Source organism: Mesocricetus auratus, unplaced genomic scaffold (assembly GCF_017639785.1).
Source record: "Mesocricetus auratus isolate SY011 unplaced genomic scaffold, BCM_Maur_2.0 Super-Scaffold_100691, whole genome shotgun sequence".
NCBI lineage: Eukaryota > Metazoa > Chordata > Mammalia > Rodentia > Cricetidae > Mesocricetus > Mesocricetus auratus.
Genome location: NW_024429267.1, coordinates 52,022,293 through 52,041,335, shown reverse-complemented (window position 1 = coordinate 52,041,335; position 19,043 = coordinate 52,022,293). Strand labels below are relative to the sequence as shown.

Genomic DNA, 19,043 nt, shown 5'->3' with positions numbered 1-19,043 from the left:
GCTCCTTGTCATCTTTGTAGGACCTATATGGGGGGTGCATGCCTAATAATTGTAGGAATGGAGCATCAATTACTCGTCTCCTCTGACAAGCATTTTGGCAGGGACAAAGGGTCTTTAAGATGTTCCTGGGTGAGGGATTAGGTCGGTTGTGTCCCAGCACATGGGTGCTGGGAATTGAACCCCGTCCTCTATAAGGGCAGGCAGTGCTCTTAACCACCAAGCCATCTCTCCAGTCTTCAATTGTCCTTGGCTTTTTTGAGTCTCTCCTGAACCCAGAGCTGGCTGACTCCAGTTAGTCTAGCTAGCCAGCTCCCCTCAGGAATTCCCAGTCTCTGCCTCCCGAGTGCTGGGGATGCAGGGGGCCACACTCTGGGCCTCAAGGGTGGTATCCACTAAGTCATGTCCCCATGCCTGTTCTAATATGTATCTCCGCATGTGAAGTAGGAGAGCCACTTGGAATCACTGTGTCACTTCACTGTAGCTGCTGGTGTGACAAAAACTACCTCCAGTGTCTGAGGCTAGCCATCTTGTTTACTTTTGGGGTACTGACACTGTGGGATTAAGATCTAAGGCCTAAGGTTCCCAGGGAGCCTGGCTGTCTGCATTTCAGTTTGAGAGATCTCCATTGTAATTTGCATAGGCACGGGAAATACCAAGTTTATGAGGCTCCCAGGGAGACTCCTGACTTGAACTTTCTTGATCTTAAGAGTACACTGTGACATTTACAATTGTGCTTATGTGTCATTTGGTATGTTGGTCTATTAGTATGTGTTTCTGATGCTATCTTATGGCATTCAGGTTTTTGGTTTGTTTTATGGTGTGTGTGTGTGTGTGTGTGTGTGTGTGTGTGTGTGTGTGTGTGTGTGTGTGTCTGTGTTTTAAGATAAGGTCATACCCTGGAGTCCGGGCTGGTTTTAAACTCATGGTGATTCTCCTGCCTTTGTACCTCAGCTTAGCTTAACAGTGCTATTATTGACATGTTTATTGAAACATTTTTATGTGTACTTCTGCACATGTAAGCCTATAAAAATTTTTAAACTATTTTAAACTTTAGTCATCTTTCTCCTCAGTCTCCTAAAGAAATAGGTCATTTAAGGCTCTTAAGTTACCCAAGCCTAAATGAAATGTAGGGATTAAAAGGACAGCTTTTGAACCTGAGAAGTCACTTAAATATTTTTGAAATTTTAATTAAAAACACATTTGTTTGTTTGTTTGTTTTGTTTTTAAATTTAAACAGGGTCTCACTGGCTGGCCCGTAACTCACCATGTAGACCAGGTTAGCCTCAAATTCACAGAGGTCCACCTGCCTCTGCCTCCTAAGTGCTGAAATTAAAGGCGTGCGCCACCACACCCAACCCAAACTTTATCCTGTGTGTAATTGTGTGGACCACTGCATACAGTGTTGTGGTTCAGAGGTCAGGTGACAGCTTGCTAGACTGGATTCTCTCTTTCAACCATGTGAGACCTGGGATTGAACTCAGGTCATCAGCCTTGTCCACGGAGTCATTTCCCCAGTCCTGGGCAGGTCACTTTAAAACCCAGTAACACAATTTACAACAAAGCATGAACAAAAGCAGAGGACTCTAACTTTTCTTTGTCACAGATATAAGCTGGGCTTATCGCTTCATAGACATGATAGATCTATCCTCTCTTACCATATAAACTTCCATACTCTTAACTTTCTAAAACCTATTAAGATGAAATATTGAGCACATGATGAATGTGCTTCACAGAACATTAAGATGTTCTGAGCACACCATTAAGGGATATCTGATTTTCTCAAGGAAGTATCCTAGAGGGACAATAAACATCTAAAATAAAGACTTCAAAGTACTGTTAGTGTTTACATAAAACAGTATTCATCAAGGCATAAGATAAAAGTCGGTTAAGTAACAAATTTTTTATTTGCTACATAAATTTTGGTAAGGATTTTCTTCTAAAACATTCTAAAAAGAATAAATTTTAGATTTTCCCCTTAGTATTCAAGGGCAATAGAAAACAAGACATAAAAATGTTTTATGCTAATCAAGATATATGGTTTTTAAATACATTTGGAAAACTAATACAAAGAATCTTTTTATAATTGCTTTGTAACATTTCCTTGATATATGGAGGTTACCAAGGCTAAGTTTTCTGAGATAAAAGTAACTTCATATATAATTACAGAAATAAAGTCCAAATGCCTAAAAATGGTGTTCATTAAAATTCCTTTTATGAACCAGATGTGGTGGTCTGCACCTTTAACACAGGGCTTAGGCTGAGGCAGGTGTGTTTCTCTCTGAGTTTGAGACCAGCCTGGTCTACACAGTAAGTTCAAGGACAGCTAGGGCTACATAGAGAGACCCTGTCTCAAACAACAACAAAACCTTTTTGACCATGTGTGTTGGTATGTGACTTTAATCCCAGCAGTTGGGAGGCAGAGGCAGAGGCAGAAAGATCTCTGTGAGTTTGTTAAAGCATGTTCTGCATAGTTCCATGCCTCCCAAGACTACACACCTAAACCTCATCGACAAAAATCCTTTTACTAGATTATTGCTACAGTTTATGTTTCCAAGTTTAATTATAAACATTTAGAGCTTAAATTAATTGTGTGTGTGTGTGTGTGTGTGTGTGTGTGTGTGTGTGTGTGTGTGTGTGTGTGTGTGTGTAGGTATGTGATATAAGTACCTGTGCCTTCAGAGGCCAGAAATGGCATCTGATCCCCTGGAGCTGGAGATGCAGGTGGTTGTGAGCTGCCCAATGCGGCTTCTGGGGATGGGGCCCAGGTCTCTCTGCAAGAGCAGTAAGTGTTCCTAACCACTGAGTCATCTCTCCAGCCCTGACATACCATTTTATCATTAAAGCTACTATACACATGAGATTGCGAATGGATATGTTTGTCACGGATCTTTACATTCCGCTTATGTGACATTTCCTCCTAGTGATGGGGTAACAGATGACACCAACCCTGGCCAGCAGAGTGAAGAAGCTGGCTTAGCTTTGGTGTGACCCTGTATGCCATGGAAAAGGCCAATGTCATCGGATCACACCAAGAAGAGACAGCTAATATTCTTTAGCAAAAGGATACATTAAAAAAAATGATTTCCATCAAACTTTCAAAGAAATTTCTAAAATGCTTTCTTCTTGGAAAACTTAAAACATAAATTCAAAAGATTAAAACTTAAAAGGCTGGCCCAGCATGCAAAGATCATATCTTTGTGGTTTCTGACCTTTGTTCTATAAGAAATACACATATATTTCATCAGTGTTGAGATAGGCTTCTTCTGCTGTTGGATACTGAAGTTGTTACTCAACATTAATTCATTGCTGATAGATAATATACATCTTACTATAAAATGTCATATCTTAGATTCTAATTTTGTATGTAATAAAATTATTAAGGTAAAACAAGTATTATTAACAAAAAGACAGTATTAAATTTAGAATGCCTTTCTTGGATTCAAGACTTATTTATTTTTAGTGTGACTGTGGTCTGTGTGTGGTATGTATAGGCTTGTATGTAGTATATGAGTGTGTGTGTGGTATATGGGTTTGTGTGTGTTCTATGGGTCTGTGTATGGTGTACATGTATGTGGTGTATGAACCTGTGTGTGGTGTGCAGGTCTGTGTGTGGTATACAGGTCTATTATGGGTCTGTGTGTGATATATGGGTCTGTGTGTGGTGTGCAGGTCTGTGTGTGGTATACAGGTCTATTATGGGTCTGTGTGTGATATATGGGTCTGTGTGTGGTGTGCAGGTCTGTGTGTGGTATACAGGTCTATTATGGGTCTGTGTGTGATATATGGGTCTGTGTGTGGTGTACAGGTCTCTGTGTGATATATGAATCTGTGGGTGTTTGCTGTATGGGTCTGTGTGTGGTGTGCAGGTCTGTGTGCGGTGTATGGGTCTGTGTATGGTGTATGGCTTGTGTGTAGAAGCTGTCAAGTGTCCTCATAGCTCTCTATCTTACTCCTTTGAGGCATGGTCTGAACCTACAGCTTGTGGGTTTTTTGCTTTGTTTTTCAGCTGGGCTGGCTCACATTTGAAATTATTATTATTATTTTATGCATATGCTAGTGTGGGCACATGTGCTAAATCAGAGACTTCCATGGGTCACCATCCCCTTCCACCGTAGGTTCTGAGACACACGCGGGTCACTGGGTTTTTGCAGCAAGCACTTTTATCTGCTGAGTCACCTCGCCAGCCCTGAGTGCAGTGTTTAATGTTTCTCATGATCTGTATAATGCTACCTGCCCACCTGTCACAGATATTATATAACTGCTATGTAAATGAATCCGACAGAAGCAACATTACGGAAATACCACTGAGAAATTGGCTCATTTTTTATGATTTTCAGATGTTTACACACCAAGTAATTCTATGCATCACATCTATGCCAAACGGACTTAGACAAAAATTAGAGACAAAAGCCCTGAGGTTTTCACACCTCATATAGCGTGCTTCTCACTGATGTACAATGCTTAAATGAGAGCCATAATTTGTCTGGATTTATAGACATAGATTTATATAAACCATTAGCCATTCAATTGGCAGAAGCCTAGGAGGTCACACGCTGCTTAGACATGAAGCATTAATAGCTGGTATTTAAAACGTGGTGGCAGAGTATCTAAACTCCAAAGGCCTGGTTTCGTTTGATCTTTCTGTTCCTTATCCAAAACCTCAATTTAAAAAAGTAAAAACCAGATGATTCAAATAGCTACCTGGCAGGATGGCGACATTCTGGAGACACAGGTACCCTCTCTGTAGCCAGCAGATTATCTAGATGATGGACCCCAGGGAACTGGAATTTCTCCCAACAGTCTTACACTGCAGGAAGGGAGAGCTGAAGCCTGGTGCCAGCCAGAGGGACCTGCCACGCACGAGAGATTTCACATGGTTCTGGCAATACTCAGTAAGGCCACATTTTTGGACAGACTAGAGTTGAGACAATGAAGGAGCCCCTCAGCCACCCTCTGTAAGTAACCCCGATAAAACCTGGTTCACTCAGTTGCCCGGATGGATTCACCTCCTCGGCCTGGCCACGCCCTATCTGGGGCATACAGATGTCTCCTTGCATCCAACCAAGGAAAGCCAAGCAACAGAAAGAATGAAGGCAAAGGAGCCTCAGCATCTGCCTGCCTGTCCTAAGACAAGCTGCTCCTGGATAAAGGAGGCAGAATAAAAACCTAAGAACTAAATTTGCATTCCAAATTGTGTTAGCAAGCTGTAAGCTTCTTCGACTGATAAATGAAACTAAGACCCTAACTCAGCTCACTATGAAAGAACACTGCATCCTCACATTTAGTTATTTCTTGCCCCAGTAGAATGGCACACTAAGATCACTGCATTCCACACTGCAGCCCACCACACTCCCTTCTAGAGCAAGAATTAAACACATGCCGTGTTTTGAACTCTGGTCCTGCTGGGAATTAAGCAAACTAAATTTGAAAATGTACGTGTGGGTCAGCAAGATGACTCAGAGGGTAAGCGTGCTTGCCACAAAGCCTAATGACCTGAGTTCAAATCCCCGGGCCCACAATAGTGAGAGAGAACTGACTACTGCATCCCATTCCCCCCAAAGAATGCAAGTGTTTTCCACATGTGGGTTGTTCGATGGTAAGCCAGAAACCAGTGGGGGAGATGGGTGTGCGTCTGTATTCTAACTATGACTGTGGAAGACAGAATGCATAACTGAAGCAATGAGCAAGAAGGAAATGCTTTCCTTAAAGCAATGCACAAAAACTATGGCGGGGGAATGCCCTTCTGCATGCTGTGAATATGTTTCTCTTATTGGGATGAATAAAGCTTTCGGCCGATGGATGGGCAGGATTTAGCCAGGCGGGAAATCCAAACAGGGATAGAGAAAGGTAGTAGGCGGAACCAGGAAGATGCCATCCGGGCATTCTCCAGTAAGCCAAGACCACATGGAAATACACAGATTAATAGAAATATGTTAATAATTAAGAGAGAGCTAACCACAATAAGAGGCCTGAGCCATCAGCCAAACTGAAATTAATATAAGCCTCTATGTTTATTTGGGACTAAATGTCTGTGGGACAGAAACTTCCATCCACATAAGTACAATTCTTAAATAGGGTTCTGAGTATGGGGTGTGCATTCCCGTGTGTGAACATAAAGTAGACACCAGAGACTGGGGTTGGGTGTCTTCCTCTCCACTCTCCACCTTGCTTTTCTGAGGCAGTCTTTCACTGGAGCCAGCAGGGCCCAGGGACCCTCCTGTCTCTATCTCCTCAGCACTGGAAATACACATACGCCACTATGTCCAGCTGTTACATGAGTGCTGGGGACCCCAACTCAGGTCCTCATGCTTGAGTGACAATAACTTTACCAACTGCACCATCTCCCCAGCCCCTTAAATTAGCTCTTCAGTAGGGACCCCTCACAGAAGGACTACTTTGTCTACGTCAACACAGGTGAGGAAGCAGAGGGGTGTCTGCCCTGAGGAATTCCCTCCAGCCCTCTTGAAGTCAGTTTCTCCTGATCGTATAGGAGGCAGCAATGGCCACATTTCGCTTAATCTGACAGGAGAGCTACTGGGTGGGTTTTGCTAGCTGCTTCAACTATTAAAGAGGAGAGAGAGAAAGCATGATGTTCCAAAAAGAAAACTGTTGCCCAACCACTGGCCATTTGAACTTTGAGAACTGTCTGCCAGGGCTGTCACTGGGGGAAAATGAGAGGAACTTTACAAGAGAAGTTGAATTCTCGTGTCTCTGAAAACCATCACGACAACAGTCCACTGTCCATCTCAGTCGGCCTCGAGGCGTCGCTGGGCTTCACCTTACAATCCTCTCACCAAAGGACGGGTGCAGCACCAGCAGCCAGAAATCAATAGCTCATTCCCGTGGTAATGGCGGTAGTGGCCAAAGGGTTTCTTTCTTAAAGAAGACTTTTTAAAGGCTAAACTTGGAAGTTAGCCACTTTGTAATCTTTTTACTGTGGGGCAGGAGAGATGGCTCAGGAAAAAGTACTTGCAGCTCCCACAGAGGATGAGAGTGAGGCTGCCAGCACCCATGGCTGTGACCCACAACCGCCTGTAACTCTCCTTTCAGGAAATCCGAAACCCTCTCTTCTGGCCTCAGCCACACACACGCATGGGAGCACACTCACACACATATACATCTTTTTTTTTTAATCTTTAAAAGAAACGTTTATTCCATGTGGAGGTTGGAGGACATCTTGCAAGAGTTGGTTCTCTCCTTCTACCTTGTGGGTCCTGGGACAAACTCAGGTCATCAGGCTTGGTGGCAACAACCTGTCACCGGTCCCAGGGAGCATGAACAACGAATACTACCTTCTGACAGCACTACTGATGGGTAGCTAAAGCAGTCTACAACCTTGAGTAGAAACACTGGACCGGCCTCAACCTTTAGGAGGCAGAGGACACAGCTACCTGGCAAAGGGAGGAGAAACTCTATAGGACCCACACAACAAGAAACGGATAACCCAGACCTCCCTAGCAAGTTACTACTTACATGGGTTCCAGGGATTGAACTCAGGTTGCTGGTGTGACACAGGAAATAATTGGATCCACTGAGTCATCTTAATGGCCCTCTATTTTTTGTTGTTGCTTTGGTTTTTGTTTTTGAGACAGGGTTTCTCTGTGTAATAAGTCTTGGTTGTCCTGGAACTCACTTTGTAGACCAGGCTGGCCTTGAACTCACGGAGATCTGCCTGCCTCTGCCTCCCGAGTGGTGTGCACCACTGCCTGGGCCCTGTAATTTTTTAGCTAGTTAATTAACATACCCTTTGTCTCTCTGAGACAAGGTCTCACGTGGCCCAGGTTGGCCTGGAACTTGCTATGTAGCCAAGGTTGACCTTGAGTTTTTGATCCTCCTGTCTTTACCCCCCAAGTGCTGAACTACAGATATGCACCAGCATGGCCAGCCACTGTGTTCTTAAAAACACAAAACAAACAAACAAAAAAAAACTCTTGTACTTTTTCACCCATCCTCAAACATCAACCCACCCAATCTACTGAAGGGGACAGCAGGACTCCCAACAGTCGCCAACTTCAGCTGCAGCTCCCACAGCTTCGTGTCTGTCACAGCCTGAACTCCCTGCAGAGTCACGGGACAAAGTCCACATCCCTACTGACTCCAAACCCTGCTCAGGCCCCCTTGAAAACGTGGCTGAGATATTCCTTAGCAGATGGCTGCTGCCTTTGTCAGAGCTACGCCAGTCACTAAATCACTGCCAACGGGAATCAGATGGAGACGCTCACTTGGAGAGTAGGAAGATCAGTTGTTCACCAAGGCTAGCAACATCAGTTGTTCACCAAGGCTATCCAAATGCATATTGTGAGTCCTCCACGATTTTCAGGCTAAAATTATTTGGCTGGAGGTTGAGAATGATCTCCAACAACAAATGGTTAAAACTGGCCTTAGCCTGACTCAAGATATCATCTCAAGAGAATGTGCATATCAAATTATAGATCATTGCCATCCTTGACACAAAATAAAATTGGCAAGAAGAACCATGGTTAGCTCCCTTCCAGCGGCCACTTGGAGGCAGAATTGGGGGACCAGAGCTATAACAGGCAGGCAGATGGTAGCGCCCTTGAAACCTACTGGGGCCTGGCAGGTGGTCAGCACTGGCAGGGGTTGTGGTCCTGTGACCAAGCAGGGCAACGCCCCTGTGCAGCCTGAACTTGGTGCACACAACACCTATGAGGACACCACATCCCTGGCCTGCTGGAGACATGCAGGACTCAAGCTTGTGAGGCAGGGGGAGCTTAGGCATCGACCATACGGAGGAGCCATAATTCAGGGGAGCGGCCTGTGGTCTTGCAACTGCTCCCCTCACGCCAATAGGCACGTTTAGATGCTTTTAGGGTCTGCTAGAATTTCTCCCACTTGGAGTTAAAATGAGGTTCATTTTGATCCAAATTGGCGGCTCCTCATTGGTAGAAAGGCAATTGGCTCCCGGCAACTGCCAGACACAAGGACAAGGGAAGAGTTCCAGTCAGGCAAGAGGAGCTGATTTTTGTCTTTCCAGGAAATTCTTGCATCTGATCACGTGCCTGCTCTTAAAGCAGTGAGCAAGTTACAAATATGCTCACTCACTTTCTGAACAAGTACTAACACAAGCATCGGGTGTGCTGGGAAAGGACCCCGGCTTACCTCTGGTTCCGGCTGTGAGCCATGCTCCTCCTCTGAAGAGTTTGGTAGGATTGCCCATGTTATGTTAGCACTGGCCGAGGGCAAAGAGCCAAGGGTCCCGTTTTTCAGTTGGTCTGTGGAATGTGACGTGGGCCCATGCCATCCCAGGATGGTTTCTGAAATAAAGAGCTAGAATGATGATAGACATTCTCCACATCAATCAAACACCGAGAGCCCACATTCTCCAAAGCAATCAAACACCGAGAGCCTACATTCTCCAAAGCAATCAAACACCGAGAGCCCACATTCTCCAAAGCAATCAAACACCGAGAGCCCGTGAAATACCTGTACCTCGTCATATGAGGGGACGCTTGTGACACGGGCCTCTGCCACACATGGTGGGGTCTGTTTTGAAGGAGGGACCTGACCGTGCATTTAAGAGTTATTTTCCTACAGTATCCAGACTGGAGTCATCACAGACTGGAAAGAAACAATTCGTATTTGGTGTGCATGCATGCACACGGGGTTCAGAGGTTCTCATCACTGGTCTTTCTCCATCACTCTCCACCTTGAGTTTTTTTGGGGGGACAGCAAGGGGGTCATGGCCTCTCAGTGAATCTGGAGCTTACCAGGCTGGGTGAATCAGCACCAGGAATCTGCCTGTCTCCACCTCCCCAGAGCTGGTACAAAGAAGGTGCCCACCGCCGCCCCTAGGTCTTTATGCAGGTGTCAGCTCAAACCCAAGTCCTCATGCTTGTGTGGCAAGTCCCTTCCCCAGAGTCATCTCCCCAGCCCCCAACATGCTTTTTACCAACATCGGACGAGGTTATTTCTAAACTTTCCAACATGGTTTATAATGTCACATTAAAGACCGAGTCGTTGTTGTCAGATATAGGCCACTCAAGGGTGGCCTGTCATTCAATAATCACGGCTCAGAAAAGATGCTAGCGGTGTGAGCACAAATGGCTGCCCCTGCGGGCCAGATGTGGCCAGGTGCAGGACATACAAAGAAGACCCATCACCGAGGGCCAATGCACCTGGTCCAGTCGAGCAAGAAGTCTGCTAAGCCAAAAAGCATTTTCCCCATCTTCTTTCAAGGCTTGGGAGGGGGAAAGATTTTCCCCTCCAATATGATTTTTAGAGTATTATTGTTGCCCTGGAATATCTTCCTGAACTTATTAATGGGGACATTTGGTAATTGCAGGTGGATTTCTTTACCCCATAGCAATCTAGCAAGGTGAACAGATAGGCCACTCTCAGCTCACTTCCAGCCTGAAGATTCGGTTCCCCGGCTAGGAACAGGACAAATGAGGGAGGAAAGATGGCGGAGGCAAGGGGGGGGGGCGTTCCCTCAGTCCTACAGGTCTCAGGGGCTCCATACTCAAGGCAATCCTGTCTGTCTGCATTCTTAATCTACTCAGAGAAAAATCTAGAAGTGGCCGTTTAGCATCCTGAGAGAATCTGATTGGTGGACATAAAATAAGACAGACAGCAGCACAAATGAGGGGCTTGTCCCCACCTCTGTGTGTGTGTCTGTGTGTACATTGCATGTAAAAATCTCTTTTCAATTCCATACTCAACACTTCTAGGTCCATGCATATGTAGTAGACTACATAACTGCTGATTAAGCTCCGACTGGAGTAAAATGTAAACGTCTTGGCCTTCTCAGCCTGAGAGCTATCAGGTTCCATCCGTCTCCCTGTGTGCTATGGCCTCCCTGACCTTGAGCCAAGTTCATCATCATCTTAGAGCATTGCACACTGCACCCCTTCTTCCCGGGTGCTGCCCCTGTAGACCTCCTCCTGGGAGGTGGGTGGTTGGGGTGGGGATTAGCTAAGCATCACTTGCTCAGAGGCCTCCGGGAGGTCCCTGGTCCAAGGACATCCCAAAGGCATCCCAGGCCACACTGCAGCCTATTGCCTTCTTCACTGGACCCACTGCTGTCTGAGCTCAGCCGGGGCTCCCACTGCTCCCACTGCTGTCTGAGCTCGGCCGGGGCTCCCACTGGATTCTGTTCCCTCTTCCCTCCCTACAACACCAGCTCCTTGGAGGCAGAGGCAACTCGACCCTTGTTCTTCTTACTTCCATGGACACCAATTCATGCATGTGATCCACACACATACATGCAGGCAAAACGCTCATGCACATAAAACCTTCTCAAAAGTGAATGAATAAATACTGAAAAAATGGGGAGAAAGTCAGTTAGCCTTGTGGCTTAGTCTCACTTGTCTCACCTAGTCTGTTCATGGGTCCATCCGTCTGTCTGTCTGTCCATCCGTTACCCCCCTCCACCGCCTATGTTGAATCCTGTCTGCTATGGATTCAATATTTTATCCCTATCTCATTCATATTTCGATGTCTTAACCTCTACTCTAAGATCTGAAGTCAGAATTTTCTAGAAGTAATTAAAGTTAAATGAGGCCATCGGCTAGGTCCTCCATCCAACAAGATCAGTATCCTGAAAGAAGAAAAGACCAGGGCTGGCCTGCACACACACAGCAGGTGGAAATGCGATGGTGGGAGGGGAGTGGCCATTAGTGAGAAGGGGAAACCCCACCGGATGGAGCCAGGCTCAGACATCCATCCTCCAGCACTGCCAGAAACACGCAGATGTTCAGCCTTGGCGACCACAGCCCAAGCCAAGTCTTGTCTATGTAAAAAATTGATATTCTGTTCATCATGGATTGGTTTTGCATGGATTTCAATTTAAAATGTGGTGGATTACGGCATCATCTGTCACCATTCCTGAGATCTGTTACATTAACACATTTGTATGTACCTGTAGCTGTACACGTGTGTGTGCACACGCATGCATGTACCTGCGCTCCTCGGTGTGCATGTGAATGGGAAGATCACAGACAGCTTCTAGGATTTGTACAAGTGTGTGTGCACACGCATGCATGCACGTGCGCTCCTCGGTGTGCATGTGAATGGGAAGATCACAGACAGCTTCTAGGATTTGTACAAGTGTGTGTGCACACGCATGCATGCACGTGCGCTCCTCGGTGTGCATGTGAATGGGAAGATCACAGACAGCTTCCAGGATTTGGTTCTCTTCCCATGTGGGTCCCAGGCACCAAACTCAGGTCACCTGACTTGGCAGCAAGTGCTAATGAATCATCTCACGGGCCTGACTCCTGAGATTTGGGGCACTCAAATCCCGTGATCGGGGCTGTTGTCTCTTTGATTTCATCTGGACTCTGAACTGATGAGGACTAATTTTTCTAAACATAATTATATGGCTCATGTCAAAGTCAAAATGTATGAGAGAATCAGCCATTAACATATGGAAAAACAGCACACTAGCATGAAGATGGTGACAACTAAAAAGTACTTGCCAACAAGTGTGAAGCCCTAGGTTTAACACACAGCATGGCCACATGGACACACACACACACATACACACACACACACACACACACCACACACACACACCACACACATACACACAAACACACACACATACACACACCACACACACACAAACACACATACACACACACCACACACACCACACACACACCACACACACACCACACACACACACACACACACCACACACACACCACACACACACACACACCACACACACACACACCACACACACACCACACACACACACACCACACACACACCACACACACACACACAACACACACACACACACACACACCACACACACACACACACAACACACACACCACACACACACAAAGCAGTAGTCCACACATGACAGTACCAAAGGTACAGGCAGTGGTCTGGGGAGGCAGGGAAGCCTAAGCGTACCTGGTCTTCACCATTAAGGATTCAATACACAGTGTATAACCCTTGGCTTTGATACCTTCAAAAATACAGCCTCAAGAACAAAAACATCATGGCCACTGCCTTTGTGGCTTACGTTTTCTCCCAAAAACCACAAAGGTAAGGTAAGAGAAATAAAGAGTTTCTGCAGCAAAATAACAGTGTGGAGAAAAAGGCACCTGCAGGTATCAGAGCAAGAGGTGTTCTGCAGGCTAGCAGAGAAAGGCAGCCGGCCGCATTCTTTTCCTTTTTCCTTTCCCCTTGCTGCGGCTCTATGCAGCCCAGGCTGGCTTCTAACTCACAATGTTCCCACCTGTCTCCCGCATGCTGGGATCACAGTTGTGTGCCGCTGTGCCCAGCTCCACACGCAGCGTCTTTTAAAGACAGAACTTCGTCTTCCGTCAGTCCTGTGTCTCCTGGGAGCCTCACCTGCCACTTGGTGGTGACCTCGTCTCTCAGGTCAGTAAGCCTTCCAGGGTTCCACGGTTAGGCTGTAACCTTCAAAGCTGAGACAGTGCGAGGCCCAGCTGCAGAGCGAAGCCGGTGTTCCTAACTTGCACTCGTGTGGAGGAGGAACCACAGCGGTGTGCACTCACGAACACAGACGCCAGAGAAAGCCTCGGGCGCCAGTCCTCGGGTCCTTGTACCTTTGAAACAGTGACTCTCTTGTTTGGCCTCGGACTTGCTGCCTGGACTAGGATGGTTGGCAGCCCCGGGATTCCTCCTGTTTCTACCTCCCCAATCCACTTCTGGGATTACAAGTGCGTGGCACCAAGGCGAGCCTTCGTGGTTTGGTTTGTTTTTAACGCGCATTCTAAGGACGGAACCTGGATCCCCAGGCTCACACAGCAAACACTGTATTGACAGGGCCACTCCCAGTCCTTAACTGACAGCTTTCTACTGAGAAAACGCCACTCAAGAACTTTGTTTTGACTGGCTAAGAAGCTCACCCATCTGAAACACTACGAGGAGAGACTGCAGCTTTTCCTACCTACTCACTGACTGATGGCATGACCGCATTTCTATTCTTGGCTTAAAACCATGAAATAAAAGTGACTGGCGCTGGGCAGCTTTACCAGGAGAAGGGAGAAGACAGAAAAGGAAGGCGCTGAGCGGAGGGAGAGGCGAAAGCGAGGCAGATGGCCGGGAAAGCCCAGAATAGTCGTGTGATCATCACACTTAACGGTTTCCAATGTGACGTGCTTACCAACAGCACTTTCCAGGAATCTCAGGAGAGGGGGAGAGTATTCTGGAACACGATCGAGGGATGTGCTCCAGTTCTCCCGTTACCTGTCTTGCTCTGTCCTCATTCAGGCCCGCTAGGGGCCCTGCTGTCACCATCCTGACAGAGCTGACTCCAGCACCCCTGTTTCCCAAGCCCACTCTGTGCCCAGCAGGCTGGAAAGGTCCTGCTCTGACCTGAAAACACAATGTGTGGCCACAGCCTCTGCCTGGAGCTGGGTCTCCATTCCCTGAACAATAAGCGCAGGAGTGAGTAACCAACGAGTCCTTAGGACCCCAAATCACGCTTCAGTTCTCCTCCATGCAGGGAACCCAAGGGCACTCCCAGCTCTGAGTTCTGAGTCTGTCTCTGCCCACTGAAGACAGACCCTCAGCCTCTTCCAACCAGGCCCGTGTCCCCCGGCAAGCTGCAGATGCAGAATGGGCAGGGATGGTGAGAGAGCTGCATTCTTGAAACCTTGACTAAAAAAGCCAAATCGCTTCATTATTCTTCCCTGAAAATGTCTCTGAAAACATTAAAGATGCCCCCAGAGATGGGCCTGGGGGTCAGGCTGCATAGAAGGGAAGCAGGTGCACTTGAAAATATGCTCGGGACAAAAGATGGACCCGAGTGCATCTATAGACAAAGGGGCTTCAGCCAATCAGCTTCCCAGATGAGCTACTATGACATCACAAGGGGCAGGGGTGGTCCTTCCTTCCATTGTCAGCACTTGAGAGGTAGAGGCAGGAAGATGAGAAGTTCAAGGTCATCCTTGACTGTGTCGTAAATTCAGCACCAGTCTGGGCTATATGAGAGCTTGTCTTTAAAATGGGAGTTGCGGGAGAGGGGGGCAGGGAAGGAAAGGGAGGAGGAGGAAGAGGAGAGGGATCAAAATTCACTTTGATTAAAAGAAAAACACAGGGCAAGAACCAGAAAGCCAAATGCTGGGTAAATCCGAATTATACACAGGGAGGGCTGTTTGGGGAGCCGTAGGTAGGACAGTGATGAAAACCCCGAGAGGGTTTGCTTCCCTCCACCCATCCTGACTCTCCTTAGACACAAGCTTATCTCCAGCAGCGTGTGTCAGGTTGCCATAGCTCCTGCTAGCCTGGGGACCCAAGATGGGAGGTGTGGTGACTCCGATCTGATAGATAGGGGTCAGGTTTGAACCCTGAAGCTCCGGATGTAAAAAGGGACTCCATTTCTTTCCCAACGTGTGGTACAAATTTAAAGAGCTTTGTACACCGTTTTAACAACTGCATGTCACAGGGACACATCTTAGCAGAGTTGGGAACAGAGGAGATGAGTTACCCATGATGCTTCAGACCCCACTAACCCACTCGTGTAGGGATGCCGTGGTGGGCAAAGATGCCTTCCGACTTACGGGTGTGTTTATGGACAAAATGATCAAGAAGGATGGGGTGGGGGGAGCTCAGGTGGGGGGCGGGGCCCGGGACACAACTCAGGGCAGATAAAGTGCTTGCTTTGTAACTGTGAGGACCCGAGTTTGACCTCCAGCACCCACGTAAAAAGCAGGTACATTCGTGAACTAATAACCCAAGTGTTGGGGAGACACAAATAAGTGGGTCCTTGGGCACCCTAGCTGGACAGTCTAGTGTACTACTCTTTTTAAAAATTTGTATTTATAGTTTTTAATTATGTGTATGTTTGTGGCATGGTGTAGGGAGACAGGGATATACGCACATGAGTGTAGGTATCTATGGAGGCCAGGAGAGGGCAGCAGATTCCCTGGGACTGGAATTACGGGCAGGTGGGTGACACCCAATATGGGTGCTGGGAACCTAGCTCTAGAAGTACTCTTAACCTAAGCCACCCCTCCACCCCTGTGCTATTCCTGTAGCATTTTGAAGCCTGAAATAATTTGCTTCTTGGGTTTTGGTTTTGGTTTGTCTAGAGATGGAGTTCTTTACCAATCAAAGCTGTCTCCCCGGCCCTCGCCTCTCAAGCTATTTTTGCCTTTATTATTGCATTTACTCTTCAGTAATGTCTTTCTGTCTGCTTACTACTGACTCCTCAGATAGTACTGAATTCTCTTAAGACCATATGTTCCTGTCTTTGGCTTCTCTGGAAGAGGAAGTAGCAATGCTTCGGGAATGTTCTTCAGCCAAATACCCCCATATGACCAGCCCCGAGGGAGGCAAGCTTGACACTGTCCCTAACGGGAGTCCCATGAACCTGTCCTTTAGAGGGGGTGAGCAGGGAAGAAAGGGTCTGTTACCCAGGGTAGCTGGTAACTGCGGTGGGCACGCGCCATGGAAAAGTGGCTGCCGGGGACCCAGTGCTGGATCTAGAAGGTGGCACAGTGAGGGCCAGAGCCGAGAACAGAACGAAGCGTCAGGGCGGGGCAGCCAGATCTCCAAGGAGATTTGACGCGCTGTGGATACACACTGGCTGCATTTTATAGGATGGCACACTACAGGACCAAAGGACAGCTGGAAGGATAGTGGAAAAGCAGGGCATGGTGGTCCATACCCATAGCGGCAGGCTTGTGGATGCCGAGGCAGGGGGATCACCACCAGATCAAGGCTAACCTAGGCTACACACAGTGAACTCAAAGTCAGCCTGGACCACAAAGCAAGATCCTGTCTCAGAAAACTAAGGGGGTGGATGGACAGAACGGGGTGCACACGCGCACAGACAAGCTTAGGCGCTGGGAGGGGAGCGCTCACCTGAGGCCCCTGGCTTGTGGCTAGGCGGGCCTGCCTGGCGCACGCTCTGCTGGAGCAGGGTGAAGCACTCCCCAAGGCAGCTGAGGGTGGCAGCAGAGGTGGCCTTCAGGAGAAGCAGGTCCTGGTCCAAGGCAGTGAGGGGGCCGGAGCCTGGCAGGGACTCGATGGCATGCACGAGATTCTTCTGCTGGCCTTCCACCTGGTTCATCATCTGGAAACAAGGACAGTGGAGATGAGGGAGTTTCCTTTGTGAGCGCCCGAGCCCACTTGGAGCCTTGGGGCTCTGCCCACAGGGTGCCCTGTGCACGCTCCGCCTTTGCTGGGGTGGGCAGGCCTATGTGCCTGCGGGTGGGTCCATCTAGACCCAAAGAGGACGTCAGCATAACGTCAGAGCTCAAAAGGAATAACAGGACCATTAGGTACTGCTCTGTAGACTTTAGGAAAGAAGTCAATAGTAAATGCATTAAAAAGCAAAAGTCCTGGGCTGAGGAGACAGAAGCCTTGCCTGGCATGAACAAAGTTCAGGGTTCATTCCCAAGCCCCACTTAAAGCAGGCATAGCGTGGTATACCAGTACTCCCAGAACTAGGAGGGTAGAAGCAGGAGGATCAGAAGTAAAAGGTTATGAGTTCAAAGCCAGCCTGGGCTACATGACACATTGCTACATGGTGAGTTCAAAGTCAGCCTGGGCTACAAGGACATCGTTAAAGAAAAGCAGAGGTCTTTATAACCTTCCTCTACACTGTTTCTGTGGAAGGCTCTCCCTCAGAACACGGCCCGTCTCTTCTAAATACCCCCATCCCAAAGCGGAGTGACATTAGGAGCCGATGTGAGGGAAGTCACGGTAAAGCCACTGCCAAAGCAGCCCATCCTACAAGATGGCTACATACGACATGACTTTCTGCCACACCACAGGAGACATCAGGGAGAAGAGGACAGCCGGGAATGGTAGAGCCAGTCCTACACCCTGGCTCACCCCATGACAAAGCCAAGGAGCCCTCTCCCCGTGGTCTGCCCTCAGCCGGCAAGTTCATCACAAGGCAAACCCTGGTCTGACCGTGTCTCTGGCTGGGCGCACCAAGGAGAAAGCACTCCACAGAGAGCTAGCAAAGCACACGATGGTTATCTTGTGTCACGTGGGCCCCAGTGTTCTAGAGCTTGTCCCATTAAGCGGAGTGACATACATAAGGCACTAAGCACCGCATCTTGCAGATAGTCATTCCAAGATGCTGGCGAGAAAGCAACGGCCCAAGGTCACGGCACTGCTGGAACCGAGCGGCAGCCATCGTCTGTGCCTGAGACACCGCTCCATTGCTCTTTGGGTTTTCTTACAAAACCTGTTCTCAGCTTAGAGTGGCATTTCCTGCTCCGTCCCCGTCAACCCCAGAAGACTCTTGTCACCAGCATAACCAGTCTAGCTGGAAAGAAGCAGCAAACAGTACGTCACACTGGGCTTGGACCCACCACTCTCAGGAGTTCCTGTCTCCATAGGCTCATGAGTTTGAACACTTCACCCCCAACCGGTGGTGCTGTTTGGGGATGCTAGGAAACCTTTAGGAGGTAGAGCCAAGTTGGAAGAAGTAGATCTGTTAGGGCATGGGTCTGGGGGCGCAGAGCCCACTTTGTTTCTGGTTCTCTGAGATGTAAACAAGTGAATGTCGTCACTCCCACTGTCACACAGCCCTCCTCTCCCCACTGCCCTCCCACCATGGATTCCTCCCACCATGAGTTAAAACAGATCCCCCTTCCCTGAAGTTGCCCCTTGTCAGATATTTTGTCACAAAGAGGAGAAAAGCAGCAAAAACGCCTGTGTGATACTCCTTTACACTGTGTGAATATGTCACTGTGACTGGCTTACTAAAGGCGCTGGCTGGCCAGCAGTTGGACAGGTAGAGGTTAGGCGGGACTGGCAGACAAAAGGAGCCTGAAAACGAAGAGGAGGAGTCTTTCGAGTCTTGAGGAGATGCGGAGGAAGCAGAAGATGAACTTGCCATACTGAAAAAAAGGTACCGAGCCACTTGGCAGATCTTATATAAGAAATATGGGCTAATTCAAGATGTAAGAGCTACTAACAAGCCTGAGCTACAAGCCGATAATTTGCAATTAATAACAAGTCTCTGTGTGGTCATTTGGGAACTGGCTGGTGGGGCAGAAAAGCCTGCCTACATGCACCAGCCTGGGATCCCCCTACCACCCTCCCCTTCCAGCTGTTTGCCTAGAAAACAAATGTTT

General features: G+C 47.8%; 1 protein-coding gene across 4 annotated transcripts in view; it reads right to left on the bottom strand.

Annotated features, from left to right (window-relative positions):
- Positions 1-19,043, bottom strand: part of Osbpl10 (oxysterol binding protein like 10) — a 217,297-nt gene that overhangs the window by 43,273 nt on the left and 154,981 nt on the right. For all 4 annotated transcript variants that reach the window (XM_005075036.4, XM_013117090.3, XM_040739702.1 and 1 more), the window contains 2 exons: positions 16,813-17,023; positions 9,121-9,275 (listed from right to left, as the gene is read on the bottom strand). In XM_005075036.4, coding sequence (XP_005075093.1) covers positions 9,121-9,275; positions 16,813-17,023 — 366 coding nt within the window. The remainder of the gene's footprint in view (positions 1-9,120; positions 9,276-16,812; positions 17,024-19,043) is intronic.